Source organism: Protomyctophum parallelum, assembly GCF_964188405.1.
Source record: "Protomyctophum parallelum genome assembly, chromosome: 4".
NCBI classification, from domain to species: domain Eukaryota; kingdom Metazoa; phylum Chordata; class Actinopteri; order Myctophiformes; family Myctophidae; genus Protomyctophum; species Protomyctophum parallelum.
The window spans coordinates 53998981-54015127 of NC_139700.1; the positions used below are offsets into that span (position 1 = coordinate 53998981).

The 16147-nt window shown below is 43.4% G+C and overlaps 1 protein-coding gene across 1 annotated transcript; it reads left to right on the top strand.

The window, feature by feature from the left end:
- Nucleotides 1-674: 674 nt before the first annotated feature.
- Nucleotides 675-5648, top strand: sall1b (spalt-like transcription factor 1b; the record flags this gene model as incomplete). The annotated part of the gene is made up of 5 exons (XM_083762883.1): nucleotides 675-750; nucleotides 1675-2372; nucleotides 2700-3779; nucleotides 4146-4808; nucleotides 5430-5648. 5 exons carry the CDS (start codon nucleotides 675-677, stop codon nucleotides 5646-5648), a joined length of 2736 nt encoding a protein of 911 aa, XP_083619009.1.
- Nucleotides 5649-16147: the final 10499 nt, after the last annotated feature.

A 16147-nucleotide genomic window follows, 5' to 3' on the forward strand; every position in this document is an offset into this window, starting at 1 on the left:
GCCTCAAAGTCGACTGATGGACAAAAGACCTATGCTGGAAGAACAATATATCTCCTTCCTGAAGGCATGGCTATAACATTGGCTAGTATTAGAGGTGATATTCCTTGCTAACCTTAGGATGCTTGTTGTCATACGTGGACGTATAGAGCCTCTGAAGTGGACTTTTGCATCAGCCTACATCTGTGTAGGAAATTTCCCATTATCATGCCTTAGCTTTAGCCTACAGCTTTCAGCCTACTACAGCTGAGCTCCACCACCAATCTATAAATCATAATGTTGTTCACGTTTACCGTTTATCTTCTGTAAAACTGTAAAGGGGCATTAAAAAAATAGCAAAACTGCTTCTCTGACTAACAACTATACAGACGTTTTAAGGATACACAAACAAATAGGCTAATTAATGCAATGTGGTGGGATATTAAAAACGACGTGTAGGCTACGCACGTCGCACACGTAGGCCTACAGTGCAAAAAAATGGCAGGCTATTAATTAAAAGATCACACAAGAGAAAAGCTGCTGAGCTGAGTGACCGTCTCGGACAGGAACACAGAACGACAGACTGGGCGTGTGGATAAACGTTCACAACTCTACAGCAAGTGTATCTCCCTCTCTCTCTCTCTCTCTCTCTCTCTCTCTCTCTCTATGAGCGCTCATGTGAGAGTCAGTGTACAAGCATGTCGCGCCGGAGGAAGCAAACGAGACCGCAACATATCCAATCGGATGATTTGTCCGGCTGTGGGGAATACATTGGTAAGTTTTAACATTATTTCCTAAAGCTGCGTAAACAAGTTTGGGGGGGAAATATACTTGCAATGGTTCCCATGCTGTGATGTTAAATCGTTTTTCAAAGAACTTTGACTGGAAGTTGAAAACCTTGTTGTTTGTTTTGAAGTAGGCTACAATACAGTCGAGTGTCATCTATGAATGAGATGAGATAGAATAATATAGGAACAGATTCTGTAGAAGTGTATTTAATAAATTATTAGTGTGGTAGACTACACATTCCACAGCATAAAGCATGACATGATGACTGTATGCACGTGGCTAATTCCAGTAAAGGTGTGTCAGTGTTAGGCTATGATTTTATAAATGCCTTTAAGTATATTAATATTGAACTGAAACCATATGATTAGGCTATGAATATTGCGGTCATTTTAAAGGACCTTGGACCAGCAAGAGAGAAATTGTTGCTTATTTGTTGTCTAATAATTATTAGATCCTATCAATATGTATTTATAATGTAGCTTTAGAATAATCATAATAAATACAAAAACAAAACAATTATTATGTAGCCGTGCCCTATTTCACTTCAACAATTATGTACACATTATGCTGTTAATTTAACTCGGAACTTGTAAAAATTTACCTGTAACTTTCAGAGTTAAATGAACACTCTGACTTTTCAACTTTAAAAAAAAACATTATTATTATTATTTTTAATCCAATAACGTTCGACGATGTAAATTGATCATCCTTTATCTCCTACAGATGATGGCCATTTGGGTCTGGATGTCATGGACCACAGTATTTATGTCTGCACCCGATGCTGTGCTGAGTTTAACTCATCAGCACAATTGCAGCGGCATCAGACGGACTGCAGCTCTCACCATTCAGTGGTTGTGATTGTGAGCGATAATGTCCATCCACTCTCCTATGGCCAAAGGTTCTCCGCAGGCTCCTCCAGCCCAACATCAGGGGAACAGGCCGATGTGGCTGAACATTTTGAAATGGAACACAATGTATCACAAGACAAAAATGAAGGTCACGTGGATTTCCTGTATTGCCCTCGTAGGAGGACTAGCCACGGCAGCTTGGACAGTCCCAGCAGCACCAGCAGTAGCCAAGATGATAGTGGCAAAAGCAGTGGCTCTGACCACGTGGCCGAGTCTGTATTTGGCACCTCGACTCTCCCAGGATCGTTTCCTCCACTTGGTCAATCTCCTGAACTTGAAAAGTGCGCGTGGTCAGACAGCAATGTCGTCATTGAAAACCTGCAGAGCACAAAAGTGGCCGTGGCTCAGTTTTCGCAACAGGTGGATTCGGACGCTTATCACAGCGGGAGTGCAGGTAAGATTGGCATCTCCTCCCTGGTGGAGCAGCTCCTGGCCCTGCAGATCCAGCAGATCCAGCAGCTGCAGCTGATTGACCAGATTCGTCACCAGGTTCTGATGTTTGCCTCTCAGAAGCTGGAAATAAAAGAGACTCCCTCAAGCTCCACTCAAGACCCGTCGTCTTCAAAACATGTCGGTCAGCTGACTCTCCTCAGTTCTCACCTGTCTCAGCAACTAGCTGCAGCTGCTGGCATTGCTCAGTGCCTGGCTAACCAGTCTGCTAAAATAGCTCAATTCAAGCATTTGACAGCAGCAGAGCAGGTACCTGAAAACCACCCTGGCACTGGAGATGTGCCGTCTAGGTTTGAGCCCTCACCAAGTGTTGGTAACATATTGACATCCACAGCTCGCAAACTGCTTCACAAAAACCATTACATGCATTCCGGCTGCACTTATCCCCAACTCAGTGTTTTGTCCCAAGCCAAAATGTCCTCTCTGGCTTTTAGTGATAGCCTTGCCAGCAAGACCTCAAATAGCTCGTGCTTATCTCAACCTAACTCTACCAGTGAACAAACTGATTCCAATTCAATGCCAAGCATGAGTGCCATCGTTGAAGACCTGGATGCATTGACATTTTTGTCCCAACAGAGAGAGAAGACAACACAGCTGCCCCTTTCTGAACCAAACACACCAAACAAAGACTCTTTCTTCAAACACAAATGTAGATTTTGTGCAAAAATATTTGGGAGTGACAGTGCATTGCAAATCCACTTGCGATCGCACACCGGGGAAAGGCCGTACAAATGCAACATCTGTGGAAACAGGTTCTCCACCCGGGGGAATTTAAAGGTCCACTTTCAGAGACACAAGGAGAGGTATCCTCACATCCAGATGAACCCTTACCCTGTTCCAGAGCACCTCGATAATATGCCAACCACCAATGGTATTCCTTATGGCATGATCATGCGACCAGAGAAAACATCCACATGCTTGCTAGATAGTAAGCCATCACTGTCCTCCTTAAATGACTTTGCTCTATTGGGATCAACCAGTTTGTATTCACTCATCAAGAAAGAGAATCACTCTTCTAGATCAATACCCACGCCATGTAGTCAAAGGGAACACTTTGATGCAACCACAAAGACAACTGACTTGGCAAGAACTGGGGAAGGAGGCTCACTTATGGTGAACCTTAAATGTGAAGATTTCAAACCCCCTTTGGACATTGTCTCCAAGATGAAAGCCAAGCTAGACGAATCAACCAATGTTGCATCTGGTGACATTCAATCCACCTGTACTCAATCCAATTCATTCAAAGGAGGAATCAATCCGTTGCGAACCTCTGTGACCTCAAAACTCCAGCAACTAGTGGAGAACATTGACACAAAGCCATCTGAAGCAAATAGGTGCATTATATGCCACCGTATACTCAGCTGTCAAAGTGCCCTTAAAATGCACTACCGGACCCATACGGGGGAGCGTCCCCACCGTTGTAAAGTCTGTTGCAGAGCCTTCTCCACCAAAGGAAACCTCAAGACGCACCAAGCTGTTCACCACGCTACGCCACCAGTTAGGATCCAGCACTCCTGCCCCATCTGCCAAAGGAAGTTCACCAATGCTGTGGTCTTGCAGCAACACATCCGCATGCATATGGATGGCCACTTACCAAATGCCCCACTTTTAAACCGGAAATATGCTATGTCAATTGGTTGTGGTGATGGAGTCATGGTCAAACGCAACTTGAGTGACTCAAGGGGCTACTCCAATGATAACACAGAGAGCCCACAAAAATGTGGGGTTTTAAATTCAATGCTGAGCAGCTTGTCTCCATCTCCATATGATACCAGTGCATTTGATGATGACCACAAGAAAGCCAACTTCCAAGGGCCAAATGGGGAGCCTCAGACTAACTGGATTAAGATGGAAAGGAATGAGGAAGCCGGCAAAGAAGGTTTCCCCGCATACCACACAAAACCAGCTTTGTCTGATCATTGTCCACTAGAGCTTCCCATTCAACAAGATTTAACCTCAAATTATGTTTTGTCTCCAAATAATAATAATAATAAGACAGCTGGCTTTTTGGTACCACACCAGCCGCAGGTCATTACAGGCGCTTTGACGCTCACTGGAGCCAGCGGTGGACCCCCTGACCTAAAACCATTTAGCCACCTGAAGGACCCCCCAAACCCGCTGCTCCGTGACAGGAGCATCTTCAAGAACACAATTTGTGACATATGCGGGAAGAACTTTGCCTGCCAAAGTGCTTTGGACATCCATTATCGAAGTCACACCAAGGAAAGACCATTTATCTGCACGGCGTGCAACAGGGGCTTTTCTACAAAAGGAAACCTCAAGCAGCACATGTTGACCCACCAAATGAGGGACCTGCCTTCCCTGCTCTTTGAAGCCTCCAATCCCAACCATGTATCCATCAACCCCAATCCTTCTGTGTTGTCTGTGAGCTCACCACCAGTCATCAAGACAGAGGCCAACGGTTTTCTTGGAACCTCCTTTGGCAATGATACGGTCACTTCTTCCGGCATGTCTTTAAACTCTTTGTTATCGACGCCTGCGGCCCATACCACTGCGCCTCCGCCGTCGCCGCGACGCACACCCAAACAGCACTACTGTCACACGTGTGGGAAGACCTTCTCGTCTTCCAGCGCTCTGCAGATACACGAGAGGACTCACACCGGGGAGAAGCCCTTTGCCTGCAACGTCTGTGGACGGGCTTTTACAACCAAGGGAAATCTAAAGGTATATTTGATGGATTATTTGTGAAATTAAATGTCGACACCTTTTATGAAAAGAGTTTATTTGCTGCCATCTAAAGATAAAAAATATCCATACGCGTGTAGGCTAGGCCTAAATCTAACACACCTTGTATTAATTGTATTTGGTGCAGCTGTGTTGCTTAACTTGACTATACATCACAGTGCCCTGTAGATGGCAGTGTTTAGCTCCCCTTTAAATTAACTTGACTATACATCACAGTGCCCTGTAGAGGATTTGAACCTATAGATGGCAGCAAGTGTTTAGCTCCCCTTTAAATTAACTTGACTATACATCACAGTGCCCTGTAGATGGCAGCAAGTGTTTAGCTCCCCTTTAAATTACGGTAGGCTACTAGGTCCCGAAATAACTGACCAGCTAACAAAAGACTTTTGGTTTGTTGTTTTTCAGTTTTGGTTGGTTGTTTTTCCTGTTTTTGGGTTGTTGGTTCTTCTCCATTGTACACCATTATGTTGTCTGTTATTGTTATACGCTTTTTTTTGTTTTTGTCCAATATCTTCCAGCTGGATTTAGCTCAACCACGGAACGTCACGACAATGGTTTCCTTTGGATAAAAAAAAACGATTGATTACCCTCTTCTTACAGGTCCATATGGGGACTCACATGTGGAACAGCGCCCCCACCAGGAGAGGCCGCAGACTGTCTCTAGACGGACCGCTGGTGCTGATCGGAAGCCGCCCTGTAAAACTGCCAGAACCACCACAGAGGAGTTCAGCAGCGGTACTGAGCAGCACCGGAGAGTCCATGTATCACTGGAACCGCTGGAGGAGCTCCTTCCACAAGTTTGACCACAAACACCATTGATATTTATTTCTGTCATTCAGAGTAGAGGACTAGCCTATCTGTCCAGTCCAATAGAGCAGTGACTCCCAAACCTTTCAGGTCAAAGACCCAAATGAGAGACCCGGGGACCTCAAGCTCACAACGCGTCGCTTCACGCCGCGTTGTGAGCTTGTAGATCGGCTATTTTCACTATACTTTATGATTTTTTGAAATTATGGAATTTCTTAGATTTTTCTTTGATTTCTTCATGAAATTACTGAAAATATAATTGATTTTAGATTTTAATTCATGGAAATATTTGTTTTTGGGCATGGTCATTTTATTTGAGTAAAAATACGTAAGTATTGACGTAAAAAAAAAAAGTGCAAAAAGTACCAACATTTCTGACATACAACACGTCATACACGCATTGTGAACTTTTGAATAACTGAATTAATTAATTGTTCAATTAGGTTTTGTAATAATAATAACAACAATAATAATAATAATCTAAATCTGTGACTAAAAAAGTGACTTGTATCTAAAGCCGTCGAGTAAAAAGTACACCATTTGCCTCTGAGATGTATATACTCAAGTAAAGTAAAAGTACCACGAAACTGATGTCCCATTTTGGGCGGGAACCCCTTTTGGTGTTTTAAACATTATGTTATGATTTAGCTATTGAAAAATAGCAAATCTACAAGCTCATAGAGCTTGTAGGTCTGCTATTTTTGATAAATCGTGAAAATATTTATTTCAGAAAACTGGAGGATTTAGAAGATTCTTTTTAAATGTTGAGGTCAGGCCTAAATGGGTTAAGTAGTTACAGTAGTAGTTACAGTAGCTACAGTAGTTACTTTCCTCCACTGGGTGCTGACTGAGACGATTGGAAGTATGTTGTAGACTAGAGCACCTGTAAGCCTACTTGTTATAATATATATTATAATATATTATTTACATGCATTTTGGAAATAAGTGTATATGACCTGTTGCAGTTTTTTATAATGCAGAGATTTTACTACCTTACATTTATATTAGTCATAATTGTGAACAGCATTGAGTTCTGTTGTTAGTTCTGCTCTGTTCTGTTGTATCAATATTATAGTCATTCATCCATCCATCCATCAATTCATCCATCCATCTTCAACCGCTTATCTGTAGTCGGGTCGCGTGGGTCAACAGCTCCACCAGAGAGCTCCACATTTCCCTCACCAGAGCAACATTAGTAACTTCCTCCTGGGGGATCCCGAGGCGTTCCAGGACCAGTTTAGATCCTTGGTCTGCCCCTGGGGTCTCCTCCCAGTGGGACGTGATCCTTGGTCTGCCCCGGGGGTCTCCTCCCAGTGGGACGTGATCCTTGGTCTGCCCCGGGGGTCTCCTCCCAGTGGGACGTGATCCTTGGTCTGCCCCTGGGGTCTCCTCCCAGTGGGACGTGATCCTCGGTCTGCCCCTGGGGTCTCCTCCCAGTGGGACGTGATCCTCGGTCTGCCCCTGGGGTCTCCTCCCAGTGGGACGTGATCCTTGGTCTGCCCCTGGGGTCTCCTCCCAGTGGGACGTGATCCTTGGTCTGCCCCTGGGGTCTCCTCCCAGTGGGACGTGATCCTCGGTCTGCCCCTGGGGTCTCCTCCCAGTGGGACGTGATCCTCGGTCTGCCCCTGGGGTCTCCTCCCAGTGGGACGTGATCCTTGGTCTGCCCCTGGGGTCTCCTCCCAGTGGGACGTGATCCTTGGTCTGCCCCTGGGGTCTCCTCCCAGTGGGACGTGATCCTCGGTCTGCCCCTGGGGTCTCCTCCCAGTGGGACGTGATCCTCGGTCTGCCCCTGGGGTCTCCTCCCAGTGGGACGTGATCCTTGGTCTGCCCCTGGGGTCTCCTCCCAGTGGGACGTGATCCTTGGTCTGCCCCTGGGGTCTCCTCCCAGTGGGACGTGATCCTTGGTCTGCCCCTGGGGTCTCCTCCCAGTGGGACGTGATCCTCGGTCTGCCCCTGGGGTCTCCTCCCAGTGGGACGTGATCCTTGGTCTGCCCCGGGGGTCTCCTCCCAGTGGGACGTGATCCTTGGTCTGCCCCTGGGGTCTCCTCCCAGTGGGACGTGATCCTTGGTCTGCCCCTGGGGTCTCCTCCCAGTGGGACGTGGTCCTTGGTCTGCCCCCGGGGTCTCCTCCCAGTGGGACGTGGTCCTTGGTCTGCCCCTGGGGTCTCCTCCCAGTGGGACGTGCATCGAGGACCTCCTTAAGGGGATGCTCGATAGCTGTGGCGATTTTAGTTGAGTTAAATATATATATTTTTGTCAATTGTAACTTTATACTGATTTATACTCTTTGTCTTTTTTCCATTTCATTCATGCTTTGTAATGAACAGTTTTGCAACATTACATGATGACATTGACATGACTCACATACTATTGGCTATAGTATGCTCCAAAATGAGGAAATAAATAGAAAAATACATACAGTACTTGTCTTGCATACTTAGTTGTTTACATTCTATAACTTAGCCATTGAATTCTCACAGATGTGTACCCAGATATTGTAGGCTATTATAATACCACCTGTAATCCTTGTCCCCCAAGGAAAATAATAATACTGCTGGTCGAGCCAAAAGTCGCCTATGCTCGAGAGGCATCCTGACCAATGCCCGAACCACCTAAGCTGGTTCCTTTCCAAACGAAGAAGCACTCTGAGTCTCTCTTGCGTGACTGAACTTCTCACCCTACTGTATCTATAAGGGAGATGCCAGCCACCCGTTGGAGAAAACTAATTTTGTCCGCTTGTATCCCCACAACCTTATTCTTTCAGTCATTACCCACGCTTCATGATTCACCATAGGTGAGAGTAGGAACGAAGGCTGCTCAGTAGACAGAGAGCTTTGCCTATAATTATTAGATAAATTAATTCATCACACGTAAGACCAAAATCTTGTTTCATTGTCCTGTACACACAGATAACTTTATTTGCAGCCAATGGGTTACAAAAAATAGTAATCCTCAACGAATTGTTCTCTTATTGTCTGTTTTAAACAAGTCCAGTTTATAAGAACATACCACAGAATTGTTTTGTATTATTTTGTATTCAGGACATTGACACAAGCTTCTTGTTAGCAGTGCCATAACAACCCCTAGTTTATGAATGGAACACATTGATAAAGGTCCCCCCTGCTGCGTTTCCAATTGCTGCGAATTGCTGAAGGCAATTAAATATGCAAGAATCCCAATTTCCCCGCCCATACGGAATCTGACCTTAGTTATCAGTATGTTTTTTGCGTACAAGTTATTTGACTTGGTGAGACAACTCGGCATGTTGCCGTAAACAGCAACAAATAATTACATGTTTATTTAAGTTAACAGAAATAGAAAACAAAAGGGGGGGGGGGGGGGCGGCTATAGAATCAATAGTTTATTGATGAATAAATTCTATTCCACTTGATCACATACTACTGTGTACACAGGAGAATAGCAGCAGAGTTCTATCAGTGTGTGTGCGTGTGTCTGTGTGTGATGGTCATCCAAACAGTTTTATAACTTATTCTTACTATTGCTATGATGGAAGTTGCTTATTACATGCACTTTTAACAAACATTGCTTTTTCAAATTCTCAACTCAGGAATGGCTCTGCTGTGAAATCCTCATGAAAGCCTTTTTGTCCTAATAATAGAGGATAGAGTCCATCATCTCTCCCATCGTTTAATATCTATAACGAATAACACTCATTCTTCCTGTTCGTGACACCCTATACTGGTAACAGTTGATACAAATTATACACTTCAATAATAAAATAATATTTCTTTTCCACAGAGGACCCATTGGTGTTTCTAGAGTGGGTGTGCATGCATGCCTTGGTGCATGCACTACTGCACTGTACCGATACCTTTGCGTGAACCGAATGCCCTCACGACAATAGAAAGACGATGAAAACTACAGAAAGTGATGACATATTTAGTTTTAAGGTTATAGGGCTTAGTCTATTAGAGTTATGTTGTGTCAAATTCAAAACACTGGTGATGCCCCTATAGTCAGACAGTCCTATAGTCAGACAGTCCTACAGTCAGACAGTCCTACAGTCAGACAGTCCTACAGTCAGACAGTCCTATAGTCAGACAGTCCTATAGTCAGACAGTCCTATAGTCAGACAGTCCTATAGTCAGACAGTCCTATAGTCAGACAGTCCTATAGTCAGACAGTCCTATAGTCAGACAGTCCTATAGTCAGACAGTCCTATAGTCAGACAGTCCTATAGTCAGACAGTCCTATAGTCAGACAGTCCTATAGTCAGACAGTCCTATAGTCAGACAGTCCTATAGTCAGACAGTCCTATAGTCAGACAGTCCTACAGTCAGACAGTCCTATAGTCAGACAGTCCTATAGTCAGACAGTCCTACAGTCAGACAGTCCTATAGTCAGACAGTCCTATAGTCAGACAGTCCTATAGTCAGACAGTCCTATAGTCAGACAGTCCTACAGGGGACTTCACTTCAGGAGGGTATGCGCGTGACATCATCATACCAGGAAGTCATGCAGGAACGCCTACTGAGTGGCAAAAAACTACTTTCTGGCCTCGACAGCCCCAAACATCCAAACAGAAAAGTCCTATCTTATTGCATTAAACAACGTTAAACAATGTTAAACTCACTTTCCCTGTTGCTTTGCCACTCGATGTGCCCTTCACTTTAAGCATGCGCATACCCTCTATACCTGTAGTGTAGGGCATATGATCCTATTCCGTCAATAACACATTTCCACACGCTCAGTAAGTGTTCATGTTAAACGTCAATTAACCTCTGTGTACTACTATATGAGACTCGTTTTGAAATGCTGTATATAAATCAAGCAACACATGTTTATTATATGCTATAATATAACTACATCATGACACATTTCCTCGGGGGTCAAAAAGCAACGACACCGTCCCTTTCTGTCACAACCCATTATACTACATATCTGTCAGTCCCAGTATAGCCAGCTTACGGGGCTAAAATGTGAACCCATCTCTCCTGTCTGCCGTTAGCATCGGAACGATGAGTAATCAGCTGGTGTACAGCAAGGATAAGCCCAAACCAAATCCCTGTCAAAGCCATTCATAGATATAGATCTCATACAGACAGACAGACAGACGGACTGCAGCCATGTATAGGCAGACATAGGCAGTAACACAAAGACTGTTGATATTAACCACCTAAATCCAACATATGCCGGATATTTCCGGTTGAAATTGTCGAGCTACATTTTGCGATGTGTTGTGAGCTTGTATATATATCTGTTATTTCAGCAGATTGTTCACCTATTTTCAACAGAATATTATATGCTATTATGGCATGCCCAGAATAGGGATGCTATAACCCGTGTTCATGTGGTTAAACCATTACATACAGTCACCAAATTCTGATTTTTAGTTTTAGTCATAGTCTCTTGAATAGTTTTCATTTAGTTTTAGTCACTTTTTAGTGACCCAGAATGTTTTAGTGTCTAGTTTTAGTCGACTAAATCTGCAGTTGATTTTATTCATCTGCAGTTAATGTATTTTGGCGGGCCTTGATGCTGTCGTAATGACTTTTTACACTTGCTGAAAATAGCCGATCTACAAGCTCACAACGATCTGCTATTTTCAGCATGCAACAAAGTGTAATGACTTATACTGGATCTCTTCTCCACTAGTCCCTTCCTAACATTTTAGTCTAGTTTTTATTTGTTGACGAAATTGTCAATAGATTTAGTCTTAGTTTTAGTCATCATAGCTTATAGTTTTCATATAGTCTCCATTTAGTTTTCCTCCGTGAAAATCTTGTCGTCAAGTCGACAAAATCAACACAAACAGTCACGTACAGATCATATGTATGTATGTATGCATTACACATGCACACACGCACGGACGCACACACACGCAGATCCCAATTTATTTATTTTTTAATATTATCCTCCACATAAATCTGTTATATTTAGAAAAAGAAAAAAAAGGGTGCCATACCCCAAAAACATTGATTCATTATGACTCATTTTATTACAAATTGTAATTAACATTGAAAGAGCTGTTCTCTTGTTTATCCTCTAGTCTAAATAAATATATAGCTTTGTTAATATGCCCAAACCTGGACTATCCTATATATTCACTGCTGAAAGTTGACACAAAGTGTATAGAAAAACCTGGATATTTACAGAATGTAATCAGACATCACATTATCAGCCCTTTCCGTCTCATACGTATTGTTTTAAAATTTGCATTAGTGTGTCTGTGTTTTGTTACCGCTACATAACAGAAGCACGGTGTGTGTGTGGGACGTACCGGCCACACACACAATACTCCCAGCGGCGGGCTTACTTTAAAAAACTCATTGCTGACGAACAATGGTGCTTTTCTAATCATTGCATATTTCACTTCAAAACTGCCGGGGTCAGCATGTTGTTTGCAAGATGGCATTTCCTTTGTAAAGCGTTTCAACAGTGATCATGGCACTTTTGTTACACTGACAATGGAAATATTCAATAACAGAAGACCCTGCCAAATCTGTGCCGGGGCCGAAAATCTCCCCTCTCTCTCTCTCTCTCTCTCCCTCTCCCCCTCTGCAGGGCCCAACTGTCCGTTGATAACATTGTGATTATATGTCTTTGTTGCAGCGGCATGCCTACAGCACAGATCATTTCTGATCATAATGCTGGGGGGGGGACCACCCTTTCAGAGTGGGCTGGCTGCATTTGGAGCTCAGTATTTCCAGAGAGGGGCTGGCTGGGGGGATTTAGCAGCGTCCGCAATTTGATCCCTAGCTTCATGTATGCGCCCAATAAACAGGCTTAATGTTTTTGCTACACACACCGTCCGCTATAAGTGTCAATTTGTCACAAAACTGACGCTTATCTGAATGTATCTTCATTGTAATTTAATGCTAATCAGTCATAGAAGGAGTTGGTCCTCTCTCGGCTGGCCCTTGTATATCAGGGTTATCACTTTTGATGAATGTTCCCTGGATGCTCAAATTTGCATGTACTCACAAATCACTTCATGAGTCCTGAATTGAGTTTATTTTTTTTACTTAATGTGTTCCCTTTTCCCCCCATCTCAATATTCTTTTAGCCTTTTAGTAGGCCTAAAAGTGTATTTATGTATTTAATTTGTTTTGTTTTGATGGCATTCTTTATTTAATTTTATTTAGATTGCATTAATGTATTGATTGTGAGAGCAACAGGGAAAAGGGCAGTAACACATTCAGTAACAAATGCAACACCGTATCATTGCAATTAGCACCACTTGTACCACTAAAGAGCCTCACGTGACAATATTGGAAATAAGCTGGAAATAAAGCTACGGTAAATTTGACGGTTTTGGTGCAATGTATTCTAGATAAACACTACAAATCATCTGGATATTTACAGATGAAGTGGGACACTGTAGTGTCAGAACTGAATCATACTACTGAATGTGATTAAATCAACGAGTGAGTTGTGCAAAAAAGTTACTTTGTGCTTAGAAAGCATACAAACTGGTTGAACATGACCTTGAACAACAGACTGTGGTTTAAAAAAAGGAACATTTGTATCATACTCTCAAGCTTTTGCAATTCTGCCAAGGTGTGGCTTTCCCGTCATCTATTTTCACTGTTTTTAAAATAGGGTTTAGGTGGTCAACCAATGATGAACTACGTACAGTAGCAAAGATTTACCCGGTCCTGTCCACACCACTATACCACTGATTGTCAAAGTGAGGTCCGGGGACCCCCAGGGGTCTCTTGGGACCCCCAGGGGTCTTGGGACAGCAAAATGAGGAACAGTTCAAGCACTTTATCCATATTAAAAAAATTCAGCTCTTCAAAAATAATGTACAAGCTCTCAACCCGTCGCATCACATCACGCTATAGCTGGCTATTGTTGAAAAAAAATACAAGTATATTTTCAGAAATCTTCAGAATGTAATTTTTTTATCAGTGATGTAAATAGGTTTTATTTTTTTTATCCCACGATTTTTGTAACCCAGTTTTCTTTTCACCCAGTGCCAATTATCTAATGTAATCCTGGGCGCTACACTTCCTCTGCCAACCTGGGGGGGGGCAGCGGACTGACCTCATGCCTCCTTCTATGCATGAGGAGTCCAATCTGCTTCTTTTCACCTGACAGAGGGGAATTTCCCCGGCCGGACGTAGCGCGTGGAAGGGACACGTTATTCCGACCAGTTCCTTTCCCCTCCATCAGGCGCCCCGGCTGGCCAGGGGGAGGTAGTTTTAGAGACCAGGATTACGGCATGTTTTTGTGAGGGTACCTACCCTAGGGGATACGGGGAGAACATGCAAACTCCACACAGAAAGGCCCTATCGCCAGCCCCCACCTCGGGTATGGGCACTGATGACGCGGAGGAGGGAACACGCCGCCAGTGCCCACAGCGTCCCCAGCAGGAATCGAACCCAGGACCTTCTAGCTGTGAGGCAACAGCACTACCAACTGTGCCACCGTGCCCCCTGTAAATAGGTTTTCAATGTAATTGGTCCCGGAACCCAGGGGTGGTCTTTTAGATGGGTCCCAGGGACAACGTTAACTTCAACAACGTTAGAGTACAGTAGTGAGTACAGTATTGCATCCCAGGCCCCCCGGAGGGTGACGTGATTGCGTCCTTTCTCAATTCAGTGAGTCTAAGGATGCAGGCTATTTTCATCACTGCATTATGGAATAACTTTGAATCAATTCAGTGAGTCTAAAGGATGCAGGCTATTTTCATCACTGCATTATGGAATAACTTTGAAAATCAAGACAAATATTTGAACGCTGCCTCGAGTATCATTGCTGCTTGGTAAAGAGGTCAAAAGCCGAGCTCTTATTATTGGTGACCAAATAATCAAGTCATGGTTTCTAATTAGCGTAAATGTGTAGGTTACTGTAGAACAGCAGGTTAATTTACATTTCAGAATACCTGATGAGATATTCTGAATATCAAAACATTGCCCTGTTTTATCACTCTCTATTCAGAGCAGCAGTGAATCAGGTGTTGCATGTTGCGTACAGGCTATGCTAGCCTCAGGGTTAGATAGCTCTGTGTCCACCTCAATAGCACTCAGCAGGACCTGTCATATCCTACCAAGCACCTGAACTCCATTCCTTCAACTCCTGCAGTCAGAAATCCTTTTGACGTAAAGGAAATGCGACAGCATTTCACTGGGCCTGGGGTTCATTACTACTAAAGGGTTATGCTATCAATGGGTGATTCTGTAACCTGCCAACTTCAAAATCACATTATAAGCTGTGACAGAATATTTTGGAGTTGATTTGCAGATGCCTGTCTTCAAGAACTATATGACCATGGCAAGAGCAGGTGAGATATTCCTTGCGAAAGTCATTCACAAGGAATTGGTACCCTGAGAGGAGGTTGAGAACACAAGCTATGCCTCTGTGCTGGAGTTATCCTTTCAAAGACAGCATAGACAGGAGATCAAAAGCATGATAAAGGATGGGCACATTAGGTAGCTTCCCTATTCTGGGCATGTCTCAATAGGTGAACATTGTGATGTTTGTGCCAAAAAGATTTGTTTGTATGGAAGAAATTAGGGGACCAACCAAGTAGCGTTTAAGTGAATACAGATGAAAAGCTGTTGAGGTGAATCCAGCAACACTAATGAGCTATGTGTTGTCTAATTTTGGTCTCATGTCTTATTCAGACAATCAAATATCATAATTTCACGAAGGAAACTGTCATACTTATTACATGTTGTAAGAACACAAAGCCCATTTGAGGAGGATATAAGCAAATATTGCATTTCAATTAACTTCTTATTAATCTAAATGCTATCAATCTTCGGGTGACTTGGCCCTACATCATCCGTGAAAGTTAATGCCCCCATTTGATCCCAGTTAATGATAGTGCGTGGTGGTGTGTAGAGGGCTCAGGATGATGCAAACAATGACAAACGCACTACCTCACTTCTTCTTATCTGAAAATATTATCAGTAACCTGTAATATAAATATGCAAATCCACTCCATGTACATTATAATCTTCACTTGGGGGTGATTCATCTCCTTAAAGATTTAATTTGCATATACAAAGATAGGGACCATGCATCATCGTATGTCATTTTGAAACCAAATATTAACCCATTCTGACCGGGCACCCATTTTGGTGTCAGCATCATGTTATGCTTTAGCTATTGAAAAATAGCAGATCTACAAGCTCATATCGCGCCACCGAGTGGCGCGATACGAGCTTGTAGGTCTGCTATTTTTGAAAAATCGAAGAACGATTCAGGTCAGAATGGGTTCATCAGACCAGTGTGTGTCCAGCGGAAACCTCGTATGAATCTGATCTCAGGTCAGAATGGGTTAATCAATTGTTGGACATAAAGTGGCCCCAGGCGGGTCCGTTGATGTACGTACAGGATACACACAGGATACAGAGCCCAGAGGAAACCTCAACGTGCATATTCACTGCTGCTTCAAACGTCACATGGTAATTCAGCCGTACTGGCATCAAAATTCATTAACTCATTCTGGGCGGGAACCCCTTTTGGTGTTTTAAGCATTATTGTGTTATACTTTAGCTATTGAAAAATAGCAGATCTACAAGCACCGAGTCTGCTAT